The 13,329-nt window shown below is 37.5% G+C and overlaps 1 protein-coding gene across 4 annotated transcripts in view; it reads right to left on the bottom strand.

Annotated features, from left to right (window-relative positions):
* LOC128254438 (uncharacterized) overlaps window positions 1-13,329 on the bottom strand; it is a 32,040-nt gene that overhangs the window by 3,602 nt on the left and 15,109 nt on the right. For all 4 annotated transcript variants that reach the window (XM_052983548.1, XM_052983549.1, XM_052983550.1 and 1 more), the window contains exons 3-8: window positions 10,530-10,687; window positions 3,470-3,542; window positions 2,754-2,921; window positions 2,418-2,616; window positions 1,826-2,139; window positions 624-708 (exon numbers count right to left, since the gene is read on the bottom strand). In XM_052983548.1, the coding sequence (XP_052839508.1) occupies window positions 624-708; window positions 1,826-2,139; window positions 2,418-2,616; window positions 2,754-2,921; window positions 3,470-3,542; window positions 10,530-10,687 (997 nt within the window). The remainder of the gene's footprint in view (window positions 1-623; window positions 709-1,825; window positions 2,140-2,417; window positions 2,617-2,753; window positions 2,922-3,469; window positions 3,543-10,529; window positions 10,688-13,329) is intronic.

Raw genomic sequence — 13,329 nt, 5'->3', positions numbered from 1 at the left:
CAAATGATGTTCTGTTCCGATTTTCCCAACACAAAAGAACAGTACAGTGTACAGTGGGCAAAAAATGTTTAAGTACACTTAAAAATTTCATATAAAATGTTCGCAAACTTGGCTTACGTGCCGTATGAGTAATTTGAGACCATTGCGCAAGGCCATAGACTTAATTTAAAATTACTTGCATATTAATTATATTTTTTTTTTGCACCAATATCTTTTATATAAAAGGGTGGTATTAAAATTTATACTTAAGTGGTAGTAAGTTAGTATGTAAGGAAAATAGTAAAAGATAATTAGTAAGAATTAATTTTAAACTAAAATTGTAAAAAACATTGTTGCTAAATTGTTTCAGATTGCAAAATAAAAATTTATTTAAATTAAATTATGTTATTTGGGCCAACTAACTCTAAATCTAAGTTATTTGGCATATCTTAAAAATTAAAATTCTATTGGATTTCATCTGCAGCATTGTTATACCATACGTTCTCTCAATGACTTAACAAAAGTGTGAGATTTAAAAGTGTTCCAAAGAGATGGCGATGCCCCATAAATTCCTACTTAGCATGTATTTGGGTCAAAGAGATTTCCGAGACACCGTTGTGTAAATTGTGTGATCTTGATCTTACCATATTTCTTGTTATCTTTGCCCTTGTCCGATTTGCCACGCGACAGTTTGATGCGAGTTTCCAAATCAATGTCATCGTAATCCGGCTGAAATGAGTGAAAGATGCAAAGCGGAATTAGAAGGAAAGTAGTGGCATTTTCGATCATAATTTTCCACTGGCCAACTGCCGTTGCGCAAGGTGTGCCCACCAGTTTGGCACATCGGACCCCCCAGTTCTTCAAAAATAAGAGGCACTGACTCGGTCGTTGGGCCCAATTGGCAATCGAGCTGCAAAGCAAAGCAAAGCAATCCAGCGGCATTCCGCGCATATTAATTACACGCGATTCGTTTGCAGTTATTTGCGGACCGGTCGCTGCTGAAATTCGAATATTATTGAATGCAATGCAATGCAATGCAATGCCAACGGCTCAGTGAGGCCCAACGGCGAAATCTTCCACGGAGGGAGACCCATTTCTGAATTTTGCAAGTGACCGCATTGCGCATGTGACCAAGCATGGGCAGGCAAACTAACTAGCCAACTAGCTGCACGGAGCACCCATAGGTAAAATAAAGTAATGTAAAGTAACTCAACCCAACAGGTTGTAAGCCATTGCCACACTTCTTCTGCGCCGGCGTGGCTTGTCTTACTCGTGTTTTAGCGCTGCCAAATTTGTTCCGACACCTTGCCAGCAAATGAACTGCACTTGGGCAATCCCCCACACTTGGCTTGCTCCCCAGCAGTCCATAAAATATACATACCACATGCTCAAAGCTCAAAACTATATGTGGTGGAGTCAATTTGTTATTAATACTATTGTGTATCCCATTTGAAAATAATTTGTAATTTATCTAAAGTTTTTATCTTGTGAATAATTCTATGTTATGTTTTTATAGCAAATAATTAGAAATTAGTTTACTCACATTTTGATAAATATATTAAGTATTAAGTATTTTAAAAAATATATATTTAATTATTATCGTTTCTGTTAATTTTTATGTTTTTGATAACATTATAGTAAATCTTTGTACTATGTACTAGTTGAATTTTGTATGCAGTTAAAAAATCTCTATATGTATATAAATTAAAAACACTTCCATTAACAAAACAAAAACATTTAAAATTGTTAAATAAATAAAAAATGGTCCAATAAGCATTTTATTTAAATAATATCTAAATAGAAATGGTTTTGGTTTTTTATGACAATTCTATAATATTTCTCTTACCTTTGGAATCAGATCGTGCGAATAGATATTGTCCCTGGGCGGTAGTTTAGGAGGCTTCTCGCTGCGCTTGTGCGCCAATTGTTGCGTCTGGAGCAGCAACTGTTCCCGGGTGGCGGCCACATGTCCTCCTCCGTTGCCATTGAGGTGCTTGCCCAGCTGCTGCTGCTGCTGTGGATGCAGTTGCGCCTGGTGGCCACTGCCGAATCCGGAACTGCCGGAGCTACCACCGCTTCCATTGCCAGCGACGCTGTAGGGATCCTCGTCGGGAATCGGAATACGCGGGCGGTTCTTGATGTCCACAATGGGGCGTTGCACTGTTTAGGAAGAATATAAATAAATATAGAATATTTGTTAAGTATATATATATTTTGCATAAAAAACAAAATTGTCGAGTTTGAAAAAACTGAAGTTTTGAAATCAATTATAAAGGTGTTTAAAAGAAGGCAAGAATATATTTTTAATCCGAAAGTTCAATGGATGTTTTCCTAAAGAATACACTCCGCCCAATGGATTTTTGTGGTTCTCCGATGTATATTACGTTTAAAGAGTTCCAAAGCCTAAATAGTATATGGCATAGCTACGTTCAACTCACCTGGCGGCAGTTTGCTCTTCAGCATGTCCATGGCCACCACATTGACGATGAGCACCCAGATGGGGCACTCCAAGACGTCGTTCTCCGACTTGACAAACGCCACCGCGGAGAGGCACTGCGTCTCCAAGCGCCGGCGATCCGGATAGGCGCGTCGCAATTCGCGATTCACATTCGACTGGAACTTCTTCATGTCGAAGAGCTGGCGGCGAAAGAACAATGCAACGCTTATTAGCATTTGGAGTGCATTTGAATGTGGGATACATATCGCGATAAAATGGTAAACGGCACAGAAACAGAAACAGCAACTGCAACTGCAACCATGTAAGTCCCACTCACCTTGACTATTTTTTCGGATTCGAGCGCCTGATTGGGCAGCTTTAAGATCTCGGCACCGATGGAGGTCTCCTCGTTGGGACTGCTGGCTGTGCTCTTCACATAGACATTGCTCTTGGCGTAACGCCGGATCAGTATATTACCAGCATCGTCCATTTTGATTTTAACACCCTGAAAATTGAACAAAAATATATATAACAAAATTATAAAGGCCTAATTTTAAGACATTAATTTTAAGTAAGATCATTAAAATAAGATGTAATGCTAATATTAAAAATCAATGTGTTTAAATTTTAATTTTTATAATAAAGAAAACCCATATATATTTGTTTTTCTTTGCTATATATTTGTTCTTCTTATTTGACTTTTTCTTTAAATGTTTAAAAAATATGTTTTTTTTTCTTTGGTCAATTTTTTTTGAAGTTAAGCAAGATAATTAAAAGATATCTAAGCAAATATCTTAAGATTTTTTTTAACGATTCATTAAATTAAAATCAATTGATTCAATGGTACACAAAATATCAATTTAAAATAGAGTGTTTCGCATACAACATAAGATAATTTAAATTACTTTTCGCATTAGAGAAAAGCTTTAAAAAAGCCCATAATCTGCACGCCATCTACCCCGCTAATGGAGATTTCTCGTCAATTTTCGGGGTTTATTGTCCAAGCTAATTAAAACGTTGTCGCTTTGAGTGTGCCATAAATTGGAAACTTACCTGTCCGATGACGCGCTTCATCTCGTCGGTCTTCTGATCCCTCATCGGATTGTCGAAGCCGCAAAGCCCAATTCTGCAAACGAAGGTAGACAATGTGTTGGGCAATCGTTAGAGAGTGTAATAATGAGCGTTTTATTAATTGCAAATCAATCAGCTGCCGCATTTAAAATCGATAAAGCAGCAGGCCCACGAAAATGTTGCCAAAATGATTTGCCACTTGGCGCCATTCACTTTCTGGAATCGGAATCGAGGTTGCTGCCTCGCAAATGGGTGAGTCACATTGGGTTTCTTGGCCCGTGTGCCGCATTTTGTTATACTAAACGTTTGACAAAACATGGGTCTGGGATTTCGGCGCTTGGGCCATGGATTTTTGCGTTTTAAGTTTTGGCTTTTAAGCCCAAGAGAACTGTTCAATCGACTGGCTCAAATGCGCACTGACAGTGATTTATACCACATGCTGCGGCAGTGTGGCAGCTGCAGCCCCAAATTTATTAAGTAAACATGTCATATTTCGGCGCCAAGGCCTTAATTTTTTGTCTTAATTGTTTAAACCCAATGGCTGAGTCATTAGCAGGCTAGACTTTGACTAGTTGATAAAATACTCTAGGATTTGCGGGGACAAGAATAATAAATAGTAAAAATATTACTCCTGGTATTGTATAAAATTCAATTTTATAATTTAATTCAATTCGTTTTCAATTTAAATGTTATTTATAGAATATTCAAATGGGCTTAAATTCAAATTTAATAAAATTAACAAATTTAAAACAATATAGCTTGGCATAAGAAATATATCAATTTGATTAATATTGAATTATATTTATCTTTAAGCTTATAAATTATAAAAGAGTTCCATAAAAATTATTTTAGTTTTTCTTATTATAATTATTTGAACTCCTGAATATAAAAATATAATTAATGTATTTTTCTTTGTTCTGTTTTAGTTGAAGTTCGATATTATAATTATGGTTATGTAAAAAATGTAAGGCCCAAAGGTCAAATAAAATTTGTTCAAATTATTCCCTATTTAACATAGTAATTTCTTGAATATTTTACGTTAACATTCCGTGGTTTCTAATTTGTTAACTAGTGATTTAAGTTTGAGTTTACCAAAAAAGGGTTTATTTCCTAAGCTTATAGTAAATCTGGCTAACCATAGTTGGGCCTAACCAATCCACAGAAACTGCAGCTCAGCCTTAACTGAATGATGAATGTTCGTTTTTTTTTCATTTTTGATTTTTTGGTCTTTCCTTTGCCGCTCTAAGGTCGCCGAAAATGTCGGCTAAAATGCTAACAAGAAGCGGCAAGAGGAAGCCGCAGAGCCAAAAGACAATGAAGCCAAGCTAATTGTAATTGTCGTTTGCATAAAAATAAAAGGCCACGGCAAGAGGCTGAAGCTGAAGATGAAGATGAAGATGAAGACGATGATGATGATGATGCTGCTGGGTTGCCGTTGGCAGTGGAAGTGGATGGAGATGGAGCTGGAGACGGAGTTGGTGATGGTGATGGTGTTGCTCCTGCCGATGGAGATTCTTCACCTGATGCCGCTCTGTCACTATTATGTTTTATGTTAATTTGGATAATGAAGCGCTGCCAGTGCAGCAAAGCGCAACAGCAGCCAAGAACAAGAACAACAGCAACAACGGCAGCACCAGCAACACCAGCAGCACCAGCAACTTGCAACTGGCAACAATCGCCGTTAGCATCACTTTGGCATTTGGCCATGTGCCTTAGTTCTGCGCGTAACGTCTGCCGCTCGGCGGAGCTGATTTATTGGCTAAATGCTTGTAAAAACCGTTGAAATGTGTGTCAAAGTTTTCCATGAAATGAAATCGACATGGACGGGCTGTGGTGTGGTGCTGCTGCTGCCACTTTTGCTCCAATGCGATGTGTGCCCCTCAAGGTTGAACGCCTGGCTGCCGAAAGCGGATTTGCAGTTCTTTGTTCGGTAAATGCTTCGTTAAATTCGAGCCATCAAAAGCGAAATGTTATTAAACCTGAATGCCAACAGCTGGGAGCAGATGGGTGTAAGAAGTACAGTTCAACTTGGCTACGTATAATGTTCTATATTATCTTAATCATACAACTTAAGTATTTAGAATTTTATGACTGTGCTCAAATAGTACAAATAAAGCTATCGCATTTTTAATTTTCAACATAATTAGTTTTATTTTTAATTCAGAATCCTTTTTTAATTTAAAATGTTGTATAGGTAGTCTCACATCCGGTTTGGTTTTAGTTCATATACAAAGAAAAAAGTATTTGGACATAATTATATAATTTTCAACACAGATTTTTCAAAAATATAAGAATTAAAAATTAATAATTGGCTTAGGCACCTTTTCGATCAATTTAATTTAAATTATACTATGCTATCTTGTCTTTTTTATTTAGCTCAACATAAAAATAGTAATCATTTACCGGATTTGCTCAAACATTTTCTCATAGTTTAAACCTAATACTTTTCTCTTGTATACCACTATTTTTCACAAAGGAAACCGATGCAGAACATCTTATATTAAAGAAGTCCTACTGTACGATAGAATACGTGTTGGGCCATTAAGCTAAATTCAAAAACCAGCAGCCCAACCCACTGACAGTTTAATACATACTTATTCGTAGCATGTCTTGTGGACATTCACTTCGTCGTGGCCCAGGCATTATCGCACTTATGTACGATATCTATATAGCAAGTACATACGTAGATTGGTTGCAAGGTCGTCTGGTCTCAGGACTGGACTCGAATTGACACGCCTAAATGTGCTGGAAATACGAAAGGCCCAGCTGAAAGCGAGAGTCGAACCATCGACCAACGACCAGACCAACTTGCTCTGCAAAAAACTGGAAACCGCTGCGATTTTGGAGTTCAAGTTAAACGTGTGCAGTGGGTCAGGCTGCACTTGCGAGGACGAACCAGCTAAGTGGCTTCTTCGAGGAAGCCACTTCCACATCCAAAACAACCAGACCATCGCCATCGCCAAGCATCGTTGCAACCGTAAAAAAGTTGCAGTTAACGGCAACTGGTTTCGAACGGTGGTTGGGAGCAACTTTTGACCTGCGGCCAGTGGGCAAAAACAATGTCCAACCGGTTCAGTTAAAAATACCATAGCAAAGATACCGATATATATGCGATATACGATATATATTTATATGTATATATATAAATGCTACATGTGGCCATGTATGTGTTCGGTTTATATGCTTTAAGTAAAAGTCGCCAAACGAAAGACTTAGGAAACGAACCCTGATCAGGCGAACTAGTTTTGCTTGATTTGCCTTTAATTAGATTATGGCTAATTATAGGCAGCGTTTGTTCAGCCACAGCCACAGCCACAGTTACAGCCAAAGCATTTCCCGCTCCAGTTTTTGGGGTCGCACCTTAAATTGCGACCCGAAGGCCGTAGTAATTTAACTATTGTTCTTGCCCTAACAAATGTGGCACGTGTGCAGCGGTGGCAGCAACAATGACAGTGTTGCTTTTGCAACTACTGCGGTTACTCAGCAATACCCCTCTCGAACAAAAAAAATAGAAAATAAATGTCTTTTGTCTGGCCAAAGGCGGCTCTCGCAAATCTCAACCTTGGCGCGCCCCTTGCCTTAGTTTTTTCCGCACGAAACATGCTAAAAAGTAAAAATAAACACCGTGCATACCCCCATATTGTGTGTTGCAATCGGAGCACAGCTTGATTTTATTATTTGATTTCCATTTCATTTGTTCCCAGCCACATGCAAATTCGATTGGCCCACGCCCACGCAACGAAGTGTTTCGCAAACTGTCATAAACTGCAGAATGTATATTGGCGCCATTTCAACTGATCTTGGAGTTTAAAGTGAATTGAGGGGGTATAATTGCCGGACCACAATAAGTGCCCAGGGATTGGCCACTAATTAATCGCGATTGTTGAAACCCAGTGTGTCTTGAAGATCATTGATCGCAGCCGGCTGTACAAAATGTATGCGTGTGGTCCTCCTTTTGAGTGTTGCGCCCACACCAGCAACCAGCAACTAGCCACATTCACGCCAGCAACATCAGCGTCAGTCTAATTAATTAATTTACATGCAGCAGCTGGCAGCAGACTCCACAAATGGAAATTTGTCTATGCATGCAACCCACAAAAATGGGAGTTTGCACACTCAACTAAACCGATGCTTAAATGCTCTGACTCTGAATAAACTTCAATCTCAGCGATGGCTCATGAATTTAAATTACTTTACTAAGCTAATGTAAAATACAAAACAGCAGAAGGGTAAAATATACAGATCTTAAAATAACATTTAATTTTAAAATAAAATAAATAAAATGTCAGCTGAAGTAATAGTTATGAGATTGTAAATGTTGTTTATTTAGCTGGCTGATAACTAAGGAGATGACAAGGGAGTTAGAATTTAATTATTTAACTATTAAAATATATCATAAAATTAACTTAACAGAACTTAAATACATTTGTATTTAGTTTAATTGTATTTTCATTATTCAAATGTTATAGGTATGCATAAAATAAAAAGTGCAGGCTATAAAAATTAATTTAAACAACAAAGCTTTAAGTGGTGGTTCTCAAATTTATAGTTATTGTTACAGCCACACATACTTTATGTGTATATATAAACACCTATCATAGTTCACATCGCTGCTGCAGCTCCATATATTTGCATACTGGCCAGATTTCCAATGAAAAGCATTGCGTGTGAAATGGCATTCAGTATGCACGTATGCGCTGATGTCTCCGCTTTGGCAGTTGGCACATTCAAATGCAATTCGGTTAGCCCGAAAGATAGCAGCGGCTAACAAGCGCTGACAGCGGCTAATTAAACAAACAAGCTGCTGGCCCTAGACGGCGATAAAAAAAAGGAAAATAAAAATAGAAAAACAAAAAAAAAAACAGGCAGCCCAAAGACAAAAAGACAATGGCAGTGACAAGTACAAGGGTCTTTGGACCACACTCAGACTCATAAACAAGGGGCAACAACATGGCCATAAATTATCTTTCCTTTGGTGTGCATGTTTGAAGTCGGCGGCAATTGGCAATTGATTAACTTGACACTCTCGGCATGCAAAGGCACTTTTTCCGTATTTTTCTTCTCTTTTTTCCGATGCTGTATTTAACCCCCAGTTGACATAAACAAGTAGTCGAAGAAACCAAACATTTTGAGGGAAAAAGGGGGGCGATAGAGGGAAAAATTGCAGAGAAAGACTTGCCATGACAAGAGCAATTTGCATGGCCAATCTGTGATGACCTCGTCACGAATGAAAACGAATTGAATGAATGACTTTCGTTATTATTTTCAATTTCATTTGTTTTCCTCTCCATCTTCATTGTCTTCGGCCTGCTGGCAATTTATTTGTGTTTTCGCTGTTGACATTTGGCTGGCAGCAACTTTATTTGCGGCCATTTACAAAGGAAGCCGCTGCCACACGATCTGCACTGCACTTGATGCCCTTTTTTGGCCATCTCCTTGTGGCCGTGGATTTCAATATTTGCACTGAATAATCGGCACATGTACTTAGCCTAATGCATTATGCATAGATCCATTGAATCCTTTTCTTTTTTTGTTCAACTGGAATAAAAGATACTTCTTGACATTTTGAATCTAGCAAATTGCCATAGCAATTGGGCGTAAAGTACTTGGCATTTGGCAATTTCTGGCACGCAACAGCAATATTTTTGAGGCGGAATATGTTAATTAGGCACTCGCTGCAATTGCAGCCACCCAAAAATACCAAGAACCGCTCAAGAGACCTCCAAAAAAAAAGAAAAAAAAAACTAACAAAAATAAGACAAGCCGAATTCTTGACTCAAATTGCTTTGCCAAAACGGAAATCGCTCATTTCATAGAAATAAGCGCAATTATTAAAGCATTTTCACTCGCTTTTTGGTTCTTTTTTTTTTTTTTCTTGTTCAGCCTGTAGCTTTTCACATGCTACAAATTGTTTCCACTAAGGTCAGCGTTTTGCAATGCCCCCGGCCGAAGGTTCTTCATCACTTACAACTCTTGCGTAGTGAAGTTCATCGGGGGAATTAAATTTTAATGGCATGCCCATCAATTTGATGGGCGTTTCATTCATTGCCCATTCGAGAGCACATCAGCAGGCGTTTATTATTACAGCGAAAAAACCAAGACAGCCAGCTGAAGGTTACAGCCTTTCGCATCGAAGTTGGCGATACACTTGTCAGGGAAAATTACAGGTACGTTTTGGATATAACAAAAGACTTTGAAATCGGTTCGAAGAATCTGAGAATCTATTAAGTTAAATAAAAATACATGAAATTTGATTGAAAAATTGTTGAAACTATTAACCTTTTAATTTTTTACATTATTAAATTTCAAATTTATTTTTCTAAGAATTAAGAATAACTTTTTTTTTCTGAATATAGATTTAAGCACTTGGAGTGCATTATTAAAAACTTATTAAAAATGTTCGCCAAAAATTATTTATTTAAATTTAATTATTGATATCTGTTTAGAAAAGTTTAGAAGTTTACTATATATTACACTTTGGATTAAAATTTTGTTTAACTGAAAAAAACAACATTTCTTAATACAAAATCATTTTGTAAAAATCTTTTTTTATTTTTTTATAAACCTCTATGATATAAATTAAAAATCAATCACCAACTAATACAAGATAATTAAACACATAATTATATAAGCACTTGAGTTAAAGTAGCCTCCATTTATCGGCTAAGCCAATGATAATTTTGCTCACAGCAAACTGTCCATCAATTTGACGATACCCCATTGAGTTTTCAATTCGCATTGGGAGAAATACGCCGAAGAGCAGCTCCTGCTGGGTATTTTCTTTGCCAGTGGGTCAAGGGCACATTATTTTGCTAGTGCTCATGCCCCAACTGACATTAATATTTATGTTTTTTTGTGTCTCATTTTGTTTTGTTTTTAGCAAAGTTCAAAGGCATTGTTTGCCCATGTTTAATGTGTTTTGCTGGGCTTTTTTTCGCCTCGGTCCCTCTGTTTATTTAACTGCCTTCGCTTTGCGATGACCGTTAATTATGGAGGGTGAAGGGATGGTATGCTAGTAGACAACTGTATAAACACTACTCACCTCATGCCGTCGAAGCCATCGTCGGATCCATTAATGGTCAGCACCGGGGCACGTGCGTATGCCTTGGCCACGCGACGATTACGCTCGAAGACGATCACTTTGGCCCAGATCTCGTCGTCGATTTGGGTCCATTTGTCCAGCACTTCCTGAATGTGTTCCTGAAAGGTACAAAATGGGTGTAAATAAAGAGATGATTGATGTTAAGTCAATCAAAAAAACAAAGAGTTGTATCTTGTCTTTAAGTCAAATAAAAACCATTATTGACTGGCACCTTCGGTTGTAGTTATTGTATTGTATTTTCAAAAATTCAGATTTTGCACGTTTTAAAATTGCGTTTTCTAAATAAAACTAATTTCCCACGAGATAAAGGTGTTTAAGATATAAATATTGCTTACATTGCAGATATGCTTTTATAGTCATACAAAATAAATTAAATAATAATGTGTAAAAATCGTATCAGTTAAAAATGTGTAGAGCAGATTGATGCCTGTATAAATAGTAACCAGTCAACAGAATACTATAACTTTACTACCAAATTGACTAAGCAATTTATGCAATAACCAAATGGTTCAATCTTAAATATTCTTAATTTGTAGTTAATGTTAATTATCTACAAGCTAAAGTCAATAAAAGTAAACCGAAATAAAAAGCAAAGGGGCAACCAGTTTATGACATTTTCAAAGTAACAAAATGCAAGAGCTGCACAAATTAAGCACAATTAATAAGAGTGCATGGTTTTAATTGGAGTAATAAGGAACCCTGATCCTATCATTTTAGTTACCCAACAAACTTAACGATCCTTTCAAAACCCATTATACTGCAAGCCAACGAAATAGGGGAAAAATTCGCCGAAAATCAATCGATATGATCCTAAAAGATTCGGAACTTGTTTTGGGGCATCTGGAAAAAAAAAAAACGAATGAAAAACATAAAGACTGCGACTGCGGCTAATGCTAGCAATTTTCACTTTCCATCGTGCTTGAGTGTTTGTGCCAAAGTGAACGGCCTTGTTGGGCGCTTGCGTTTTAAGTTTTTTGTTTTTTATTTTTTTTCACTCATTTTACTTTTACTTATTTGTGTTGGCTTTTTGTTGCCTGGCTGCCATTACAAGCGTCAGTCTGTGTTTGCGTTTGTGTGTTGTTTTGCAGTTTGTTAAATAAAAGTTAAAATCAAATCGGAGCAAATGCTGACACGAACACAGCCAGACGAGAAAAGACCAGACCCCGGGTTTTTCTGTGGCGTTTTCAGGGGTTTTCGGCTCGGTTCGTGGTGCAGTGAGACATATAAAATTATAGACAACGATATCGTTGCTGTCGGTGGTGTTGCCTTTGCCTTTGCCATTGCTTTTGCAGCCTGAGCATTTGTGTTGCTCTGCTTGAAGTCTTTTTTATATCTAACAATATACGTATATGCATAGATATTTGAAGTGCTGCAAGGCTTTTGATTGCAGCTTTGCCTGGGAGGTTTGCACTGCTCTGCTCTCGACTTGCGTCATGCCTAAGTGCACTCTGAAAATATTTAACATTTCTGCTTTATATAAACCGGCTTGCACATAAAGTGGACTAGTATAAAACATATACGATTTCTGTTACTGAATTCCAGGGCTATTAATCGATTACTAGATCAGCGTATCAAGAAATAGTTGCAGGTAGCTTTAAATGCAGAGAAAAAGTAGATCAACAGGCAACAATTTTATTGCAAATATATAACCATTTTTAATGGCTTTACCTTAAATAAATGGGTATTTATCTTAAGTGATTACTTTTAATTATATATTTTGAACGATAACCCATTTATCGCAACATAACTCTCTAAGTTTAAAATAATAAAAGAAATAATAATAGTTACCTCGACATAAACAGTTTTTTAAAACCATTTATAAGCTTTCAAACTTCAGATGCTTAATTTTCATGGTTTCTATTTATTAAGTCAACTTTATTTGTTTTCATAAATGCATTGCACATTCAAAGAAAACCCCAAAGACTCAACAGCTGGTCTGTTTTCCCTTCGTACCTGGCTGGCTCAATTAACCCGAACAAAGAACGTCATAAACAAAGCCATTAGCCCAGTAACCAACATGCCCACAATTTGAGCCACTTTTTTGGGGTTATAATAAAAGTGAAATATGAAAAATATGAGCAACAAAAAGTGAGCAACCAGCAAACATCAAATGCTGGCTTGGCTTGGCTTTGGCCACAATTCTACAATTTGGCCAAAACTCGTCTAGGCAAGCTCAGCTCAGCTCATTCAGCGGCTGGCACACACATTAAAAATGCAAATAAATCATGTAGTAAAACTTGTTAACCTTTTCAGATGCTTTGCGTTTGCGCACTCGGCCCGCGAGATCGAGAGTCTGCTGGGATGGGAGTTTGGAAGCACTTTTGTTTTCATTTCGTTGGATTCGTTTTCAGATTCGGATGTCGGATTCTTTGGGCAGATTCACTTCAGGTTTCACTTGGCAAAAAAAAAAAGAATCTTGTAGGCTCGAGTTGCTCGAGAGTTAAAAACTGGTTACAACCTGTAGTTGTTTCTCATATTTCTAGGCCGTGCAGAGGAGACGACCTCAAAATGCCGAAGTTCACCAAGTGGTTGATTTTGTTGTTTTTTTGGGTGGCTGAATTTTAATTAGTCCCTCGAGTTGCAACACAGAAGCGGCTGCAGCAACAGCAAAAGTCCATACACCACACCACACAACAAGCGCGTGTTCTCCCCGGCGTATACGTAATCTGATTTGTGCATTAAATTAGTTCGCTTTGAACGAGTTTCGGAACGGAACGGGTTTCGATTAGCATTAGCATAC

The sequence above is a fragment of the Drosophila gunungcola genome (genome assembly GCF_025200985.1).
Source record: "Drosophila gunungcola strain Sukarami chromosome 2R unlocalized genomic scaffold, Dgunungcola_SK_2 000004F, whole genome shotgun sequence".
In the NCBI taxonomy this organism is placed as follows: Eukaryota; Metazoa; Arthropoda; class Insecta; order Diptera; family Drosophilidae; genus Drosophila; species Drosophila gunungcola.
The sequence above is the reverse complement of the archived record's forward strand: the minus strand, read 5'-3'. Positions and strand labels throughout refer to the sequence as shown.